The sequence below is a fragment of the Rutilus rutilus genome, assembly GCF_951802725.1.
Source record: "Rutilus rutilus genome assembly, chromosome: 13".
Taxonomy (NCBI): domain Eukaryota; kingdom Metazoa; phylum Chordata; class Actinopteri; order Cypriniformes; family Leuciscidae; genus Rutilus; species Rutilus rutilus.
In genome coordinates this window covers 37773212-37794265 of record NC_140218.1, presented here as the reverse complement: position 1 = coordinate 37794265, position 21054 = coordinate 37773212, and the positions used below count along the sequence as shown (strand labels likewise).

The 21054-nt window shown below is 42.9% G+C and overlaps 2 protein-coding genes across 3 annotated transcripts; one reads left to right on the top strand and one right to left on the bottom strand.

Moving 5' to 3' along the window:
- The first annotated feature begins 4106 nt into the window (after positions 1-4106).
- Positions 4107-8149, top strand: gp9 (glycoprotein IX platelet). Its single transcript, XM_084429164.1, has 2 exons — positions 4107-4250; positions 6691-8149. Exons 1-2 carry the CDS (start codon positions 4193-4195, stop codon positions 7383-7385), a joined length of 753 nt encoding a protein of 250 aa, XP_084285290.1. The 5' UTR covers positions 4107-4192; the 3' UTR covers positions 7386-8149.
- A 3183-nt stretch (positions 8150-11332) lies between these two features.
- On the bottom strand, positions 11333-20227 carry cnbpa (CCHC-type zinc finger, nucleic acid binding protein a). 2 transcript variants are annotated; one of them, XM_084429170.1, is made up of 6 exons: positions 20131-20227; positions 19096-19294; positions 17872-17983; positions 17698-17763; positions 15559-15757; positions 11333-12326 (listed from the first exon to the last, which is right to left on the bottom strand). In XM_084429170.1, the coding sequence occupies exons 3-6, from the start codon at positions 17978-17980 to the stop codon at positions 12209-12211; spliced, it is 492 nt and encodes a 163-aa protein (XP_084285296.1). In that variant the 5' UTR covers positions 17981-17983; positions 19096-19294; positions 20131-20227; the 3' UTR covers positions 11333-12208. The 2 variants fall into 2 exon arrangements, with proteins under 2 accessions (XP_084285296.1, XP_084285295.1); XM_084429169.1 differs by lacking the exon at positions 20131-20227 and having other exon boundaries at positions 17698-17983; positions 19096-19179.
- Between the last annotated feature and the right edge of the window lie 827 nt (positions 20228-21054).

Here is a 21054-nt window from a genome sequence, read left to right as displayed (position 1 = left end):
AAGACACTATGGGGAACGAGTACCCACTCCGCCATGCTGAGGCAATAACTGCCTAAATGGCTGTGACAAGCACAAACAGACTCAAGGGATGATATGCCGGAGACCAGTCCCTCACTCAGGTCAACACTGAACAGTGACTCTGTTCCCTAATGGCTCATTTCCACTGAGCGGTACAGTACGGTACGGTTCGGGTCGGTAAACCATGAATCGGCTAGCGTTTCCACTGCCAACAGTACCCTTACTTGATAGGCGTGGTGTAGCCTATGCCGGAAAGAAGCGATCGACGTCATTTTCGCGCGAAGAAGAAAGCGACATAAACAACAATGGATGACATACAGCAGATCTGGTTCTTGCTTCTCGGCATGTTTGTCACAAGAAGCCAAGCGCCGCCGCCGACATTAGGCGATTCTCAATAGCAAGAACGCAAAGATCGGACTTGCCAAGTCCAGCTCAGGAGAATGACTCCCGAGGACGCGAGTCCGGTAATTCTGCTGATGGAACAGCGCGTTCTTCAAAGCGTCAATCAGCTTGCTCTGCTAACGTTACTCCGGTTATCTCTGTATGTACATTTTAGGCAACAATAAAACGAGATATGTTATAAAACACCACACTGCCTCTTTACGGTTTCATTTAAAGAAATCTTAAACATTATAGCCACACAAATGTGGTTCAGGCAACGCGTATTGATTATATTCATTGCATGTAACATTAGCCTATTTATAACAATATATATATATTGTGACGAGCGTCCCGAGCACTCATCAGCGTTGCCCTGGAGAAAGACGCGAAACACCTGCACTCGCTCATCATGGCTTGATCCCGAGCACTCATCAGCGTTGCCCTGGAGAAAGACGTGAAACACCTGCACTCGCTCATCATGGCTTGATCCCGAGCACTCATCAGCGTTGCCCTGGAGAAAGACGTGAAACACCTGCACTCGCTCATCATGGCTTGATCCCGAGCACTCATCAGCGTTGCCCTGGAGAAAGCAACGAAACACCTGCACTCGCTCATCATGGCTTGATCGGCCACACCTGTCGGCAATTTCCCCACGGCCATATAAGCAGCATGAGGCTGGATAACGGCAAGACTGGCGTCTTGAATGCTGAGAACTAACATTAGTCTAACTAAGAGACTATGTCTCTTGTTATTTCCAGAAACCAGCGTGTGACCGAGCCAGACCTGATACGAGCACAGCACCGACTCACCGCACCAAGGAAATCTATCACAGAGAGCACCGCACCACCGAGCACTTGTTAATAAATTCACCCTCCGGGGTATTAATTTGAGCTCTCCTTGTCGCGTGATTCTTCCACCCCGTCACAGTGGTGGAGAATGCGGGCAGATTAAAAGGAAGTTTCCGTCGACAAGTGATCTCCGGATTCTCACATTGTTCTCTTCCAGACAGGCGGTACTCCTCCCCTCAGGATGGAAGAACTTCTCCGGCAGTCAACGGAGGTCAGCATGCGCCAGCACCGGATCGTGGAGCATTTTGCCACACACCAGAGCCAGGCTGACCAGGAAATCGCCGCCCTCCGCACGGCCACCCGCCAGCGCGTTCCATTACCTGACCCACGGGTTCAGGCCGCCCAGCTACTCCCCAAAATGACCGCCCATGATGACATCGAGGCATATTTACAAATGTTCGAGAATACTGCTACAACGGACGGGTGGGACCCGGATGACTGGGCCCGCACACTCGCCCCTCTTCTCACTGGCGAAGCCCAGCATGCCTTCTTCAGCCTCCCCACAGTGATGGCAGAAAGGTATGAGGATGTAAAGAGGGAAATTTTAGCTAGAGTGGGGCTATCTCCAGTGTGCGCGGCCCAGTGCTTCTATGACTGGTCGTATCAGCCCCGACGTCCCGCACGTACTCAAGTGGCCGAACTTTCTCGTATAGCGCAACATTGGCTGATGGATGGAGCACCCACGCCTGCCCAGGTAACGGAATGCGTGGTCATTGACCGCCTCCTTCGGGCCCTGCCCCGCACCTACCGCCAGGCCGTCGGCATGCGAAACCCCACAACCACGTCAGAGCTAGTGATGGCGATTGAGCTGGCGGAGGCGACCCACCGACGTGAGGTTGGGGAGCGAGTACCGCCTTTTCTCCGGAGGATGGCTCCAGAACAGCGCGCGCCGGAAGGCACCTCGCGGCCAATAAGCAGGACGGCGGCCCCCGAGCCACAAGATGAGTCCATGCCAACAGCGCCCTCTTCTCCCAAAGCTCGGGCTTGGTTGGCAGGATGTGCGGTGCACCACAAGCTTCCCAGAGGAGCCCCAGAGGCCGAGATCAAGATCAACGGCCGGCCATTCAAAGCGGTCCTCGATTCGGGCAGCGCCGTCAGCCTCGTCAGGGAGGAGATTCTGCCCCCACGCAGCGAGACCAAGACAGTGTAGCCAATCACCTGCGTGCATGGGGACACACGACAGGGAGGAAAAAAAGCTGTTAGTGGTTCCGTGCTCGAAGACTGAGACAATCCTGTAGTTGGCGCACTCTCATCCATTGGCAGGACACCTCGGCGCAGCAAATACTACCCAACGCATTCGAGACCGGTTCCACTGGCCCGGCCTGGAGGCCGAAGTGAAGCGCTTCTGTCAAGCCTGTCCGGTCTGCCAGAAGACATCACCCAAGTCACCTCCCCCCACACCACTCATACCGCTGCCCATCATAGAGGTGCCCTTCGAGCGCATCGGGATGGATCTGGTAGGGCCGTTGCCAAAGTCGGCCCGGGGACACGAACACATCCTCGTCGTGGTCGACTACGCTACTCACTACCCCGAAGCAAATCCCTCTCCCGAAAGCCACCGCGAAGAATATCGCCCACGAGCTCTTTCTGCTGTTCAGCCGAGTCAGCATACCGGTAGAGATCTTGACCGATCAGGGAACACCGTTCATGTCCCGGCTAATGGCTGATCCACCTTTTAGTACCGTACCACTGTGCTAGGTACCCCAGCGGAAGGGTACCCAAAAAGTGGTACGGTACGGTTCGGCATTTTGGTTCCATTCACAACTTTTGATAGTGGAAACGCAAATAAATGCGTACCGTTACGTACCGTACCGTACCGTACTGCTCAGTGGAAACGAGCCATAAGATCAAATGGGTCTAATCAAAGACAGTTCACCAAGGCGGCCACAAGAGGACCGAACGACTCTCTAAAGCCAGAGGAGGCCAATAAAACTCAATGCTCAATCCTGCTTACAAAGCAACAAACTGAACAAATCACAGTGACCTCATCACACAACGCACACTAAACTCCCTCTGGAGTTAAGTGCGCTATTTTTGTATTTTTATACACTTTTCCCCAAAGTGTCTTCAGACGCAGTGCGAGTTCTCATTCGAAAGGGAATGTGAATTTGTGAAAATGAGGACGTCGCGCGCATACGTGTTACATGTTCAGTCTATAGGTGCGTAGTGTTTCTTTACAAAGTGACAACGCCAACTACTGGCCTGGCAGCAGAATACAGAATTAACACAGAATACAGAATACAAACGATTTTTTATCGTTTTCGCGGATCAGTGTGAACGGGGAATCGTTTTGACAATGTTGTCGTCTGTAGGCGAAAGCGTTGACATTTTTAGTACATTGTTGTCGTGTAAATGTACTCTAAAGCAAAGAAACTAAATACAAAGAATCAAACTAAACAGGCAAAACGTGGCAATATCTCACTTCTTCAGTTTTAATTTAAGTAATTGTGCAGCTCCATTTGTTTATTTTAATGTTCCATTTGATTCAGATAATTATTACTTTTCATCAGCTCATGAAGCCCTGCAGTCCCGCACAAACCCAGCAGTTGTCTATCATGATCACATTTAAATGATATTTGATATATTTACATTTAATAGGGGTTGTAGCTTTTTAATAAATGTAAGCAGTAATTAGTATGAAGTGTAATGAGAGTCACTTTGCTTTGGTGGCATCATGTACCCACTGCAGGCTCAACATTAACTCAGTATTTCTGAACTGATCTCAACTGATCATAAACATGCAGGGCATTTCTAATGTGCTGTTGGCAGATAGTCTTATCACACAGGCCACCCCAGTGATGATCACATGACCCGCCACGCTCCTAGAGCTCTCATTGGTCGAGAGAAACTATCAGACATTGGAAAAACATTTCCAGTGGTTTAAGGTTCACAGCACCAGTTATACCCATATTAATATACAGACACGTTTGAAAGAAGAACTGTGGATGTTCCTCTCCACCTACAGCCAGGATGATTATCAGACACCCCCACATATGCTAAAAGGTAAGTCTTACATCCATTATGCATACACAAGTCTGCCTATTTACACTTTTTAAGAGTGGGACTTAAGTGTCCAAATAAGGTACATTATGATGTTATAGTGAGAGTGTTGAATTGGGCATTTCTGCTTAAAGGCTTGTCTGTTTCCATGACTTGAAACATTCAACTTTTTAAACCCTATCTGTCATAAAGCTCATACCTTTTATAAATTAGCCAGTATATTTAGTGTCAGCATGGCTAAAGCACACTCGACAACGCGAGGCGGCCAGTCCTCGTCAGTGCCGTTCATAATGTCGAACCTTTTGAGATGTTTGACCTTCTCAACATCACTGATAGACAGTGTTACACACTGATCTCTTTTTTGTAATATTTGTTTTGTTTTATTGTTGTTCTTTATTATTGAACTCCAATTCAGATTCAACACAAGTTAAGCTCTGTGGAAAACATCTGTGACAAACAACAACAAAACTGTGTTTACAGTTTTGAAATGTTAAGAAAGATAAAGTGCTGATTTTTTTCAAAATTTCCTGACAATTTACTCACCCCAATGCCATCCAAGATGTTCATGTCTTTCTTTCTTCAGTGGAAAAGAAATTAAGTTTTTTGAGGAAAACATTTCAGGATTTTTCTCCACACAATGGACTTCAGTGGCAACCAAGATGTTGAAGTTCAGAATGTTGATCGTGCAGAGCCCTTTGAAGCTCTTCAGAGCCCTTTGAAACTGCATTGATTTGGACTTCAACATTCTGGTTGCCATTGAGGTCCATTGTGTGGAGAAAAATCCTGAAATGTTTTCCTCAAAAAACTTATTTTTCACTGAAGAAAGAAAGACATGAACATCTTGGATGGCATTGGGGTGAGTAAATTTTCAGGAAATGTTCATTTTGAGGTGAACTAATCCTTTAATACTTCCAAAAATAAGATTTTCAAGGCCAATATTGGTGCATGGTAGTTGTGCAAATCATGCTAAATTTACAGTAATTACCGGGAGTTGTGCATATCAGTGCGTGAGTGAACTGAACCCAATCACAAACAATTTCAGGACTTTTTGCAAACCTATTTTACTGATTGGATCAAAAGAGTTTCATTTAGAAATTTGGCATCATAACATCTAATCAGCTAATAGAAAGCAGACATCATGATTTCTGAAACAGTCTCAGGGGGAATCTCCAGTAATCTCCAATGTTTAGTATAAAGTGTGTATGGACGACCCTGCTGCCCCAGCTCCGCTGTAAGTGCATTGATGGACAAGACATGTTTGCTTGTTTCTACACACTTAAGGTTAAGTTGAAATTATTTTCTGTCACACTCACGCAAATCACAAACGATTGCAGTAGAGTTTGCTGTTAGCATTTAGCTAAACTAACTGGTCAGTTTATCAGCATATAAATACACATGCCCCAAACACCGGATGTTTTTATTACACTGAACATTTGTCATTGATTATTTTAGGTAATTATAGCAATCAATGTTACTCTCCATCATTGTTATATCTATTATCTTGGATTTATTTTACACTAAGCTTGTCACTATGCATTTTGTCTTATTAAAATCAGTATTGTATGCCTATTGTACTACTAATACTGTGAAGCTGCTTTGATACAATCTGTATTGTGAAAAGCGCTATACAAATATACTTGACTTGACTATTGTAGTCGTCACCTTTATTTCTATAGCGCTTTATACACTACAGAATGTTTCAAAGCAGCTTTACGGTGATAACAGGAGAATAATGATCAATGATGCCAAATGAATTCTGCTAGTGACTCGAGGCAAGGCAAACACTTGAACACAGATCTTCTCTGTTCTGGTAGTTTGTTCATTAGGGAGCTCTAGGGAACGTCACAGATGCTGCTGATAGAGCTTTGCACTTGATCTGGAACGTTCTTGGACTTGTTTAATATTACTTGATACTGATATAACCATATTCATGAACAGACAGGCCTTTCCGGCGCTGAGAGGATTTTACAGCACCTCTTTTCTACAGCCAATTCGGTAACACTTTATTATAAGGTTCATTAGTTAACATTACTTAATGTATTAACTAACATGAACTAACTATGAGCAATACATTTGTTACAGTATTAATTAATCTTTGTTAATGTTAGTTATTAAAAAATACAGCTATTCATTGTTTATTCATAGTTCACAGTGCATTAACTAATGTTAACAAATACCTTTGATTTTAATGACGTATTAGTAAATGTCGAAATTAATATTGTTCATTCTCAGTTCATGTTAACTAAGGTTGTAAACTAATGAACCTTATTGTAGAGTGTTACCAGTAAATATGAGGTTATGTACCCAAAGACAAATGAATGTCAGAAACTACTCAAGACTTGTAGGATTTTCAGGAACATTAGTTAGAATAATCATAATGAGTTTGAGTATGTACACACAGCGGTGTTCTTCTGAAGACACGTGTAACTGTGTTTGTCCACAGACAGGATGCTGTTCTCTCTGGTTCTGAGCTCAGTCTTCGCTCACGTCAGCTGTGACTCCTGCATGTGCACGACTGTCCCGTATAAAGGTGTGCATGTGAACTGCAGCTCGCAGGGCCTGAGAACGGTCCCTCAGCTTCATGCCAGCGTCACAGACCTCCTGCTGCAGAATAACCTGCTCACCGCCGTATCTCCAGGGCATCTAGACACGCTCACCAACCTGCAGCTGCTCAATCTCTCCGGGAACCCGTTCCACTGCGACTGCAGGATCCTGTACCTAAGACAGTGGCTCCAGAGAAATAAAGCCGTCTCGGTGAGTCCGGTGTGTGCCAGTCCTCCAGAACTAGCCCACAGGCCCATCGCTGAGCTCACTGATGCCGATCTGCCCTCCTGTGCCTCTGACGCCTGCTCCGAGTGGCTTTATAACGCCACCTTGTGCTCAATGCTCTGCTTTCTCATTGGTTTGCTGCTGTGGTGCGTGCAACTCGCAAGAAACTCTACCTTTATTCTGGGCATTGATGAGAGACACACTGGATTTGAGGCAGAATCTCTTCGGTCGCTCAAACCCAAGCACAGAGCGAGGGTGAGATGCAGTTTTGGGGATGACATGGACAAGCCTTTATTCAACATGGACATCCTCCCTCAGATACTGGACGTCCTGCACAAGCAACACAACATTAAGATTAAAGTACCGTGAGAAACTCTACACTAATCCCTTCACTTGCTTGTGTGTCGTGGGATACTGCAATTGTGCTTTGATTCGATTTGTAACATGGACTGAGATATTAGGAAATTGTAAATCCTGCCAGTTACTTAAACTTTCGCTCTGTAAGGAGGATTTTAGTCTAAAATAAAATAAAATAAAACAACCTCTGATGAAGTAAACATTTACTGGAAAGGGAAAAACATATTTTATTTTTGCTATTTGCCAAGACTAATATAACTATAACTGAAATAAAAATTAATAATTTTATAAATAAAAAACCATAAAATAGCAGCAACACAACCAAATTAATGAAATTAAACATAATTAAACTAAAATTAAAATTAAAACAGCCAATATAAAAATAAAAGCTATAATAATATTGTTAGGTTTATGGACTAGTATGGCCACTAGAGGCCCTCAGTGTTTCATTTCAGTTTCCCGCCATTTTATCATGTGCTATTGTTCTCACCTGTGCCTCATTTCCTGTGAGTGTATTTAAGTTACTCTGTTCCTCTGTTTTTTGCTCAATATTTGTTATGTTGAGACCAACCTCTCCAGTCTTTTGGTAAATTCCTCGTGTGATTTTCTCTGGATTTATTCAGAGAATAATTTTTCTTTATTTTTTCCCATGGACATAATTTACCCTTTGATGTTTCTAGACCCTCTTTGGGATTTTTTGTATTGACTCCTTGGTACATTTGGAGATTCTGTTTTGGAATTTCTTTCTGGATTAATTAAATGAGACATTACATGTATTCCCTGACTGAACTCTCCTTTCTGCAAATGGGGAAGACGCAACAAAGGGAGAAAAAAGGAAAAACAAACAGTGCCAAATACACACACGAAAACACAACATAAAATAAAATGGACCATAATCTCTCCATATGACAGTAGAACCAGATATGATGAAAGAAGACCCGGAGTCAGAATTATAATAAATTGAAGAAAAGTTTTACTGAAGATAGTTTGCAGTTTCATCAGCAGAGGTCAGCTTCAGGTTGAATAATTCTCATTGGTTAAGAAAACAGATAAACATAGTAATTTTCCACACATATACAGATAGACTGAAGCATATCTCCATAGATTATGCAGCTGACACTCGGACCCTGAAGTTAGGCATGTCGTGACCTTTCAGGTCGCAGATCTGCATTGCTGGGCGCCAGCATGTCCAGAACAGGGGCGTGTCTAGAGGGGGGGCACAGGGTGGCACCGCCCCCCCCCCGGAATATGATTGCGTGTGTGACTGATCATGTGTGACTGATCAAGCTATTGTATGTCGCCCGTAACGTTTGATTAAATAACGTAACTTCGTCAGACTAACGTTACTGAATAGAGAGGACTTGTCAGTGTTATTCAGTGGCAGCGCACTCCACCACATAAATATAAAATAGATAAATATTACTTTATCTGTTGTTTTAAGGACTAAAGGCACAATAATATATATACAAAATTTGAGAATGAAAAGAGGACAGTCTTTTTTTGATTTTAATTTATTAGAACAAAACTGTGTGGTCCAATAAATGCAGTGCCAAATTTAATACCATCTATATTAGGGCACTGGGCATTGCAAAGATTTTTGAAATCACTCACTCCTCTGGAAGCGTCCTCACTCCTCTCACCTCTGGAAGGGTCCTCACTCCTCGCTCCTCACCCCTTGTTCCTCACTCCTCTAGAAGCGTCCTCACTCCTCACTCCTCTAGAAGCGTCCTCACTCCTCATTCCTCACTCCTCTGGAAGGGTCCTCACTCCTCGCCCCTCACCCCTTGTTCCTCACTCCTCTAGAAGCGTCCTCACTCCTCATTCCTCACTCCTCGCCCCTCACTACTCACCCCTCGTTCCTCACTCCTCTAGAAGCGTCCTCACTCCTCGCTCCTCACCCCTCGTTCCTCGCCCCTCACTCCTCACCCCTTGTTCCTCACTCCTCTAGAAGCGTCCTCACTCCTCACCCCTCGTTCCTCACCCCTTGTTCCTCACTCCTCTAGAAGCGTCCTCACTCCTCACCCCTCGTTCCTCACTCCTCTGGAAGCGTCTTCACTCCTCGCTCCTCACCCCTCACTACTCTCTCCTCGCCCCTCACTCCTCACCTCTCACTCCTCGCCCCTTGTTCCTCACTCCTCTCCCCTTGTTCCTCACTCCTGACCCCTCACCCCTTGTTCCTCACTCCTCTAGAAGCGTCCTCACTCCTCACCCCTCGTTCCTCACTCCTCTGGAAGCGTCTTCACTCCTCGCTCCTCACTCCTCTCCCCTTGTTCCTCGCCCCTCACTCCTCACCCCTTGTTCCTCACTCCTCTAGAAGCGTCCTCACTCCTCACCCCTCGTTCCTCACTCCTCTGGAAGCGTCTTCACTCCTCGCTCCTCACTACTCTCTCCTCACTCCTCTAGAAGCGTCCTCACTCCTCACCCCTCGTTCCTCGCCCCTCACTCCTCGTTCCTCGCCCCTCACTCCTCACCCCTTTTTCCTCACTCCTCTAGAAGCGTCCTCACTCCTCACCCCTCGTTCCTCACTCCTCTGGAAGTGTCTTCACTCCTCGCTCCTCACCCCTCACTACTCTCTCCTCGCCCCTCACTCCTCTCTCCTCACCCCTCACTCCTCGCCCCTTGTTCCTCACTCCTGACCCCTCACTCCTCGCCCCTTGTTCCTCACTCCTGACCCCTCACTCCTCTCCCCTTGTTCCTCACTCCTGACCCCTCACCCCTTGTTCCTCGCCCCTCACCCCTTGTTCCTCACTCCTCTGAAAGCGTCCTCACCCCTCGCTCCTCACCCCTTGTTCCTCACTCCTCTGGAAGCGTCCTCACCCCTTGTTCCTCACTCCTCGCCCCTCACTCCTCACCCCTTGTTCCTCACTCCTCTAGAAGCGCAGGCTGGAGGAGTGAGGAAGCATCTGTGTGAAGCGGGGTCGTTTCAGGGAGTTCAGAAAGAGAGAATAGCACCCTACTGAGGGACTCTGTGCTTTTGAACTTTGCAGAGCTTTTTCATGCTGAAACAGCAACGAGATGAGCGTGGGAAAACACAGACTAGGTCCCCTTTTATGTGAACTGAATAGGGGTATAACAATATTATATCGCAGTACAAAAATCAAACAATATGTGTCATGGATAGTTCACACAAAAAAAGTTTTCAGAGTTTTAGTGTCAGTACTACATTAAACTACTGTATATAATGTTGAATATAATGTATAATAATGCAATGGGGGAATACCTGTGGGTCCTGATAAAGCCAGATGTCTGATGTTGCCAGTAAAAAGTGTCCTACATTATTTTAAATATATCTAGTCAGTGACAGAGATCAAGCATATTCATCTACAATAATTCAGTATTTTCAGCTTCAGAATCATGAATATAGTTATTCTGGTGTCTCTATTGTCCTGTGCTTTGGGTTTCCAACACCAAGTCCAAACCTATTCATTTACACTTTTTTTGTTCATTTTGTATGCCTGTTTGTCGATTAGCAACCCAATCACAATGTTTTGTTCAATGTTTTATTTAAAATATTTTATTTATACTTTTTTACTGTTTCTTGTCTATATTCATCTGTATGCATGTTCTATGTGGATGTACCACTGAGAAGCATTGTGTGCAGTTGTGCAATGACCATACAAAAAGTATAATAATTCTAATACCAAATTTAGCATTTTAATTAAAAGTAAATTTCTTGTTAACCTTTTATCATACGTCTTGGAGTATCACAATATCGTATCGTGACATGAGGGTATCGTTACACCCCACTACTCCACTTTTCAGTGCATGTCGTCTACTAAATGGGCCAATCGTGTCTGATAAAACATAAAAATCTGTTATTTACACACTTAAGAAAAAAATAAAGTTGCTTTTGAAATCTAAGACCTAATAGATGGCAAACACCTTCCTCAAAGGAATGCTTTCATATTTTTCTAGATGAATGAATGAATGAATGAATGAATGAATGAATGCAGACAGACTCCCCATCCTCCTCCAGCTTTATTGACAGTTTAAAATTACACATCTATGTTCTAGGACTTAAGTTGCAATTTCCTCCGACTTAAAAACTGAGTACAAGCACTGATATTCTTACAGTAGTCCAAGTGATATTATACAAAAATATCTGATTTCTGTGAAAACATTCTTTTTGCAAATTGTCGCTAATTCCACGTGTCTCTTTATTGTTCCGGATAATTTAAAGGTAGAAAGGACTAAAATTACTCTATAACTTGCAGCATTAACAAGCATCGTTTGATGAACCTGCAAACATGACTTTAGATAAATGTCAAACAAAATAAAAAAGAGAAACAAAAAAAAAAAAAAAAAGAGAAAAGAAAATGACTTCTGAGATTCAAATTAATCCAAAATACCAATATAACATTTCCATAGTAGAGACACTTTGCCGTAATGGAGCTCCTGCGATCGATGAAAATGGTTTTGTCTGTCCTCTTAAGCCAGCTTACACTTTTCTCCATATAACCACAAAAAATAAAACAAAACGGCCGAGTTGAGCCTTCACCTGACTTCTCTCTCATTTCATCTAAGCTTCATCTGCGTGATCCCAGAGGTCCCGTGGCGCACGACGTCCCAGTCGCGGATCCTCTCACCAGCGCGTGGAAAGGGCTCCTTTAACCGAGCGTCATGCGTTACACCTCTACCTACCTAAATAAACATCTCATTTTAAACGCAATATGAATTTTTTTTTTTTAACCCCTCTTCTTTATAACAAAGGAAAACACAACTCAAAGCTGCTCACTGGCCTGGAAAGGCCTCTGTTTGCCAGGTGTTGGCCAATGAAGAGGATTTAGAGAAGAGAAACAACCATCAATCAGGAAAGGAGGGGCGTCGAGGAGGAGTTACGCGGACGCTTCGATGGTGCACTCTCGGGCCAGGTGACCGGTCTTCCCACAGTTGTAGCAGTTCACCTCAGTGGCCTTGCTGCACTGCACCGCCACGTGCCCGATCTCTCCACACCTGCAACACACACACACACTTCAGGGTCCTGGCAAACACACACTCCTGCTCTGCTCTCTATAGCAGTGGAGATTTGATTATCGGTCATGTAACCAGAGGGTCAACCAACTCTCAGACAGAGGAACACATGGCCTCACACCAGAGCCTGCGAGCGGAGCGGTGATGTTTACGCCAGGCCGATATAGCGCTCCATATTTGGCACTTTCAAAATATCGGCCGATACGTTTTTCTGATTGGCCGATGTGTTGGAAGCGGGACTTTTATTTTGACGGGCGGCGCTGAGAACACCACACAGCGCTCACTCACATCCGTCTTCATTAGTTCACGATCTCTGGCAGTCATATCTAATACTCTGTTAGACAGAACTGATAAACAAACAAAGTAAACGGTATGTGAAAAAGTCAAGTGTTGCTTTTATATTATTTGTAACAGAAAAGGCAAACGATCAGGCTAAAATACTCTCATTTACTGTCAACATTCAGCAAATGCGCATCTACGTCATTTAAACAAATCTCTGAATATCTAATAAACATTTAATTTCACAAAGCTTGCAGATTTAACGGAGTCCAGCTGTGATACCTTGTGAAGTGTGTGTGTTATAGCCTGATAAACGTGTGACAGCGAGTGACGGTCGGTCCGTGTGAAGTGAGTGAGTGCGAACAGAAGATCAGCTTCAGGAGACGCCATTGAAACACCGTAAATCCTTCATTTTAAAATATGCTGATATATATCCAGGTGCCCACTGTGTTATATTCATATCGGTTTCACTGTGTGCTGTGTGTAATATTAGCGTTACCGTGTCTTTATTACCAGAGCGCACGATATGACCAGATTACTGAGTGCCGTTACAGCGCTTATTTCCTTTTTATTCACATATTCAGATATTTTTAAACAATTACTTTATTTGTGAAAAATACTGTAACAGGACTGCAGATCCAAGAAGGTGCCATCTAAAGTATAAGCATGTTTATTTTAAAGATTTGTTTTCTTATTTATGTAAAATTGATAAAATATTGATTAAAATAAATATAAAGTATATAATAAAAATATCGGCTTTATATCGGCCACCCTGCTCTCTAAGACATCGGCCATCAAACAACCAATATCAGTCGACCACTAATTTATATTAATTGAATTACTTAAATATATACTGGAGAGAATATTAAACCATAATAAGCGTTTACGTAATATATAGATACACATATAGCCTATTCTGCACTGAAGCACGTGTGTAAAGCTTGCCACACAGAACCGGCTAAAGTAATGATTATAAATGTGTCAGAAATAGCAAGGACACATTTTAAATGCTTATTAATAAACTCGTGTTGGACTCGTGCGGAGGAGCACGTGGTGTTCGGTGACTCGCTCATGAAGACAGTGGCACTGCGGCTCCACACGCTCTCGCAGGGCCGTGATCTGTGCAGAGCTCTACAGGAGATCATGGAGAAGGACACCGCTTTGGCAGCACTCAGGTATCCGAAAGCCAACAGAGTTAAAATATTTCCTCCTGATGTAGTCTATTGGTATCTATATCGTATTAGGCCTACTAACTCCCATTAAACCCATCTAGGCCCAATCCCTGCGCTCCAGTAGTTATTTCTGTGTGATGACCAGGCACTGACAGCAGTTAGTGGTGTTCTCTGAGTGGCTAAGACCGTGACGGAGAGTGAACGCGCTTTACTAGTGGCTGTAATAATAGTTCCTGTCAAAGGGATATAATGTGTTTAAAAGCAGACGGTTCAGAGTGAAATATGAGGCCGGCTGCTGTTGAAAACAAGACCTTGTTCTTCAGTGACTCGCCTGCTTAAATAAAGGTTAATATAACGTTGTTAAATATAACAGCATACAATGTTTTTGACACCGTCTTCACCTGAAAACTCTGCGTTTTGGCCGTTCATTTACACTACACAGTGTGTTGTGGGTCTGAAAACGCGTTTCAAAGTGAACGTTTTTGAAACCGATGCCGTTATCATCTCTGTGTAAACTAGAAAAACATGAATGTGGAAACAGTGATGTCATGCGTGTCAGCGCTCAGCCTATATTCTTTACAAACCACATGTGAGTCGTTTTAGCAGATCCTTGAGAACTGGACCGATTTGACAACGCTGCATCTGTACGTGAAAAACGCATCCATTTCCCCTTTGCATCGCTGTCGTATACACTAGGGCTGGGTACTGACACACATTTCACAACTCGATTCGATTCAATATTGATTATTTTGGATATCAGGTGCAATACAGGGAAAATGTTCTCAAGGAAAACAAATCTCATAACTATTATTGTAAACTATGGGAGTCAGTTGTAGCCTATAGGCTTCATTAGCCTACTGTAATATTGAAGGTAAAAAATAACTGATTTGTATAGAAACACTTATTTATTTTTATAATAATAAAGTTATATGAAATGATATAAAATTTTAAATGGTGGCTGTCATAAAAAACTTTTCAGATTTATTCAAACATGCATTAAATATTGAAGAACATTAAAAATTATAATGAATATGTAATTTGGTGCATATATTTAACAAAATGCTCCTCTCTAGAGTTAATTTTTATGTTTATGGTCACTGGATGTGTTTTTTCTGAGGTAAATGTGACGTTACATGACATTGTTTACTAACGTCTTTCCACGGTTGAAACACTGATGAGCGATTCCATGTGACATGATACAGACTTCGATAAGTTGTTCTCTCCATTTTAACACACTTTCAGATGCTCATTCATGTTTATTTATCGCTGTAATTGGTATTAAGGCGGAAGAGAAGATCATGTACGCTCCGCGCTGCTGCTTCTCTTGAGCTGAGCCTGAGCGATCTCACGACACAGCGCCAAAACGGTCATTATGTTTTTGAATTTCGTAAGAAAATGGACGTAATTTGAAACCTGAGACTTTGTTTCATATCAATAATAACAAAGCGCAAACATTATTGCGATTTATCGGATGGGATGCTCGAAACAATGTTCCATTCATTCATCAACTGAAAACAAACAGGATGACTAATCGATTCCTGGGATTTAAGAATCGATATCGTTTCGTAAAATCGAGAAATCTATATTTTTTACCCAGCCCTGATATAAACGCACCCTGTGTCAGTGTATCTCTCTCATTGGTGCGGAGGCCACACGGTGTCTGAGACGGGACGCCGTCTGGTTACAGCATACACGAGTAAATCATTCTTATATTTGGGTGAACTACTTCTTTAAAGCAGCCAGCTCTGGAGAAGAGGCCTTACCGGTAACACTTGACCTTGTCACACAGTTTCTGGATGTGTCCGAAGCCGCCGCAGGAGTAGCACTTCTGCTCGTTGGCGTGGTCACAGTCGCGAGCCACGTGACCGGCTTTACCGCAGTTATAACAGCACTGCTCCCTTTCCTTCTTGGGCTCTTTACAGTCTCTGGAAATATGGCCACTCCTGTGGCAGTTGTAGCATGCTGGGATTAAACAACAACACATTTAATCAACCATGCAAAGTACCAGCCACACACATCCAGTGACACGCAGAGATCACACCCATGTTGTAGAGCATCATCGTAAACACAGTCGGTTACGTCCTCAGTGAACATACACGTGTGAGATGAGACGCGTGACATCACACTGGACCCGTGCAGCTCAGTGACCGCAGGCTACTCCTGTTCATGTCAATCAAACTGCTCAATGCTCTTCAATACCTTTAATGAGGGTTAATCTATATTTACACAGGGAAGACTATAAAGTGCTATTTTACAGTTGATTACTAGTTCTGTACCTGAACATCTAGTTTAGACCGACATGAAAAACCTGAAAAGAACTGTTTACTTCATTTTTGTTTGTACTATCGCTCATAAATTGATTATTTGTTCACATTGGACGGCTCTGTAGAATACTTGATTCTGATTGGCCAATCCCGCCATACAGCGCTATATCAGAAACACAGGCTCAGCCGGGTCACTGAAGCCAGCAGCGCTATACGCTTGGTGAGATAATAAAATATTAGAACTCAGTCGAATCAATATTTTGAGTAGTTATTTAATTATGCCGTCCAGTATCGTGGACTCGCTCTCGCTTCATACAAACGCAGCCGCTGCCATTTTGTGACTATTGTTTTATACACGGTAAAGGATTATAAGATACAAACCGGTATCTCTTAAAAGTCCGTCTAGTTTGATCTCGCCGCTGAAACTGCGGAAGCTTTGCTTTTAAAGAGCATATAATAAAATATTTAAACTCAGATCAATATTTTGCATCTAATTATTTTTTTATGTGGCAAGTAGCCGTGCGATGAGCGGATAATGTCCATCCAGCCAGTTATCTCAGAATAAACCCCTTCATGTGTGTGTGTGTGTGTGTGTGTGTGTGTGTGGGGGTGTGTTATCTCAGAATAAACCCCTTCATGTATGTGTGTGTGTGTGTGTGTGTGTGTGTGTGTGTGTTCTCAGAATAAACCCCTTCATGTGTGTGTGTGTGTGTGGGGGTGTGTTATCTCAGAATAAACCCCTTCATGTATGTGTGTGTGTGTGTGTGTGATCTCAGAATAAACCCCTTCATATATGTATGTGTGTGTGTGTGTGTGTGTGTGTGTGTTCTCAGAATAAACCCCTTCATGTGTGTGTGTGTGTGTGTGTTATCTCAGAATAAACCCCTTCATGTATGTGTGTGTGTGTGTGTGTGTTCTCAGAATAAACCCCTTCATGTATGTGTGTGTGTGTGTGTGTGTGTGTGTGTGATCTCAGAATAAACCCCTTCATGTATGTGTGTGTGTGTGATCTCAGAATAAACCCCTTCATGTATGTGTGTGTGTGTGTGTGTGTGTGATCTCAGAATAAACCCCTTCATGTATGTGTGATCTCAGAATAAACCCCTTCATGTATGTGTGAGTGTGTGTGTGTGATGTCAGAATAAACCCCTTCATGTATGTGTGAGTGTGTGTGATCTCAGAATAAACCCCTGATGAAGACCTGATCCTGATCCCCCTGTCAGGGTTTATTCTGAGATAAAACACACACACACACACACACACACACACACACACACACACACACACACACACACACACACACACACACACACACATGAAGGGGTTTATTCTGAGATAACAACCGGCTGGATGTACATCATCTCTTATTTTATTAGTGACTGTCTTTAACAACATTTATAATGTATATGAGTTAGGCTAGTAGTTTTAGGTGTCATAACCTTATTAATAACGTGACATGGATCCAAAACAACTAAAACAATAACAACTAAAACAATAACCAGGCCTATTTTACTTCATGTATTTATTACTTTTGTCTGTGGTGGGGTCGCCCGGGCCCGTAGAACCCCCTGGTGCTGAGCCCTGCAAAAGATCCTCAAGATCTAGTGAGTGGAAGTGTGATGAGGCGCAGCATCTTACCATCCTCGGTCTGCTCACAGTCTCTGGCGATGTGACCCTGCTCTCCACACCGGTAGCAGAACAGATCTACACACACACACACACACACACACACACACAGAGAGAGAGAGAGAGAGCATGAGTCAGCTCCTGGACAGATGAGTGTGTTTAAATAAAGCCCTGCGGTCCTCCTACCCTTTCCTCGTCCCCGACCCCGGCCACGGCCCCGGCCCGCGTTAGGACAGTTCTTGATCCAGTGTCCGGAGCGGCCGCATCCAAAGCACTCGCTGGTACTCATGTCCATTCTCTGCGGAGATCAAAACCTCATTACCTCTGTGACACGGTTCAACAGTTCACGTGGGAAACTCATGCCACAAAAACATAATGCAAAATATATATGCCTATGTTTAGGACTTTTTTTTTGCATCGAAACATCATTTTAATTTTACAAGTGTTTCTATAGTTGCCGTTTCTGTATATATATATATATATATATATATATATATATATTATTCACATGGTAATCTAAGTTAATTCATTCCTTCTCAAACTCATTTTCAGTGACGAATCATGCCAGACACCATATTTCCAGGACGGTCGACCCAGTGTTCACCTGTAGTGTGAGCTTGCAGGCACACCCGTTACACCCAACTTTAATAACTTAATGATGTCCATGGCAATAACCCACACTCATATGGTGTGAATGGGAAGGCTGACGGCACATGGCACGTGTCCTAGCCTCACTGCTAACGTTACTGCTAAACACACATCTAACACTATTATCAGGGCTGACACTGGAAACAATGATCAATACTCATAAACGTTATTTAAACACAGGAGTTATGAAGGCCTAAACATCTGCATGATGGTTTATTACCTGTACTAATCATTAAATCATCCATCAGCCCGAGGAAACGCAGCACTAGAGTACCGTCAACTGCTCTCGGCTACACTACAGTACAGATACTGAATATAAATGAATGTAACGTTATGTATTTAAGTTTATAGATGTAACTTACACCTGATAAATGACACACGATTGAAGGAAAGTCACATGTTCACCGTCCACAACCTTACCACCTCAACACTGGGCCACATCGTGCAGATTCAACTCAAAAACGTCACAAATACACTCAGTTATATCACTAATCTGCATTGATGTGAGTATTTATGAACTGCTGTGTGTTTTATTTCTGTAATTGCACACGTGCACGTGCACTTCTACGAGTCTTTCCCGCGCAGGCACGCGCTGCAGCAGGCCTCGGCTAGCTCAACGCGCGTGATTACACACACTCACTCGCTACACACACTACGGTCAACACATTCAACGCCAGTATTAAAGATGTAACTTATCATTAAGTTAATATGAACAAAATCAGTTGGAATTGAGAGTTTGTCGCTGATAATATGTGTACTCACCTATAACAGAACACTAGCCTGTTAGCTGTGACTCACTGCTGTTTACTCCTCCCTTCAGCACTGCGCATGAATCCGCTGAGCGACAGATACAGTAGCCAATAAGAGATCTCGATTTAGCGCGGGGGCAACCAATGAGGATCGAGCGCCTGGAGACACCCCTCCATTCTGTCCAATCACCGATCTAGAAGAAACACTTGTCCTGCCCACACAAACAACACGGTTGGAAATATTCAGAAATGGAATATTATCGTTGTGCTTGTTTATATATCATCTGTAGCCTTTTATAAAAACTACTGGAATATATGACAAGTGTTATTTCCAAACATGTTAGTCCAAGTCTGTGGTTACGTTTATGCAGATCCTACAACAACATCTCAGAGTTTAGTAATGAGGGAGAACTCAAACTGGCAGTGAGTTATTAATAATCATTTGAATAAGCAGTTCAGAACAAAAAATCGTGCAATAATCTGCAGTCGCGACTTTCTGCTTCCATGAGTCCAAAAACACGCATCAGTGACCACAGATCGACGGAATCATATCATATTTCGCATTGTTGTTTCATATTTCATATTTGTTTCCCGATAAAGCCCCGTAGCCGCTGGTGCATCATTAGTATTTCATATCTAGTCGCCAAATAGGATTTAAAAATAAATAAATAATAGTAGGAGTAGCTAGTATGCGGACAACTTCTTTCGGTGTCAGTATAGCATACTACTCTATTTCTGTCATATTTACATGCCATAAATAGTAAGAGTAGTATGCTACTTATATTAATTATGGTTAGCAAACGATAAAATATATATTTTAAAACTGCATCCTTGTCCACATTTATTTGAGGTCATGGAAGTCTTATATAGAATATATGCTCTTCATTTACTGCAACTCAAACCATCTGCATTCAGTCATCCAACTATTCATTATTATTCCGATTTTACATCATATAAAGCGACATGGCTAACTTATTTTTAAATTACATTCATAAAGTAATGAACATAATTTGACTCAACGTATAGTAATTAATGTTAAAAATACAACCTCATGGCTCATACAGGTGATGGTTGTTTAATATCCATTTCAGTACATGAGTAGCCTGGCTAACGTCAGACCAAGTCTCATTGAGACATAGCAGCGTGAATAGAATCGCGCTGAGCAAGGCAGTATGGGGAAACCCAGGCTAGTACATGAGTACACTGATATTCAAATATAAGTTATATTATTTTACTTACTATACATATTTATTTATTTATATATATATTACTTCATATATCTTTATATCTGTGTGTGTGTGTGCGTGTGTGTGTGTGTGTGTGTGTGTGTGTGTGTGTGTGTGTGTGTGTGTGTGTGAAAGAGAGAGAGAGAGAGAGAGAGAGAGAGAGAGAGAGAGAGAGACACTGGAATTAGCAGAATATCTCTCTACTGTCAGAGATAGAAAGCAGAGACAGATCCTGACCAGGTACAGGCTCAGTGATCACAAACTGGCAATTGAAACAGGAAGACACAAAAAATCATGGCAACCGAAAGAAACCAGAACGTGTGATCACTGTTTGACAGGTGAGGTTGAGACAGAAGATGCACTTTCTCCTACAATGTGAAGCGTTCAAAGACACAAGGAACCTTTACTTTAACAAATTTAACCATATAATCCCACATTTCAAAGACCTGAATGAAATTTCTAAATTAAACTTTCTCCTGGGAGAAGGAGACAGAACTTATCTGCCCAATATGTACAAACATGCCACAACCTGAGGGGCAGTGAGTGACCGACACACACACACACACACACACACACACACACACACACACACACACACACACACACACACACACACACACACACACACACACACACACACACACACACACACACACACACACACACACACACACACAAATATATCCAAACATTGTGTTAAGTTTCATAACTTATATATAGTAAAGTTTTTTTTATTTTATTTTTAT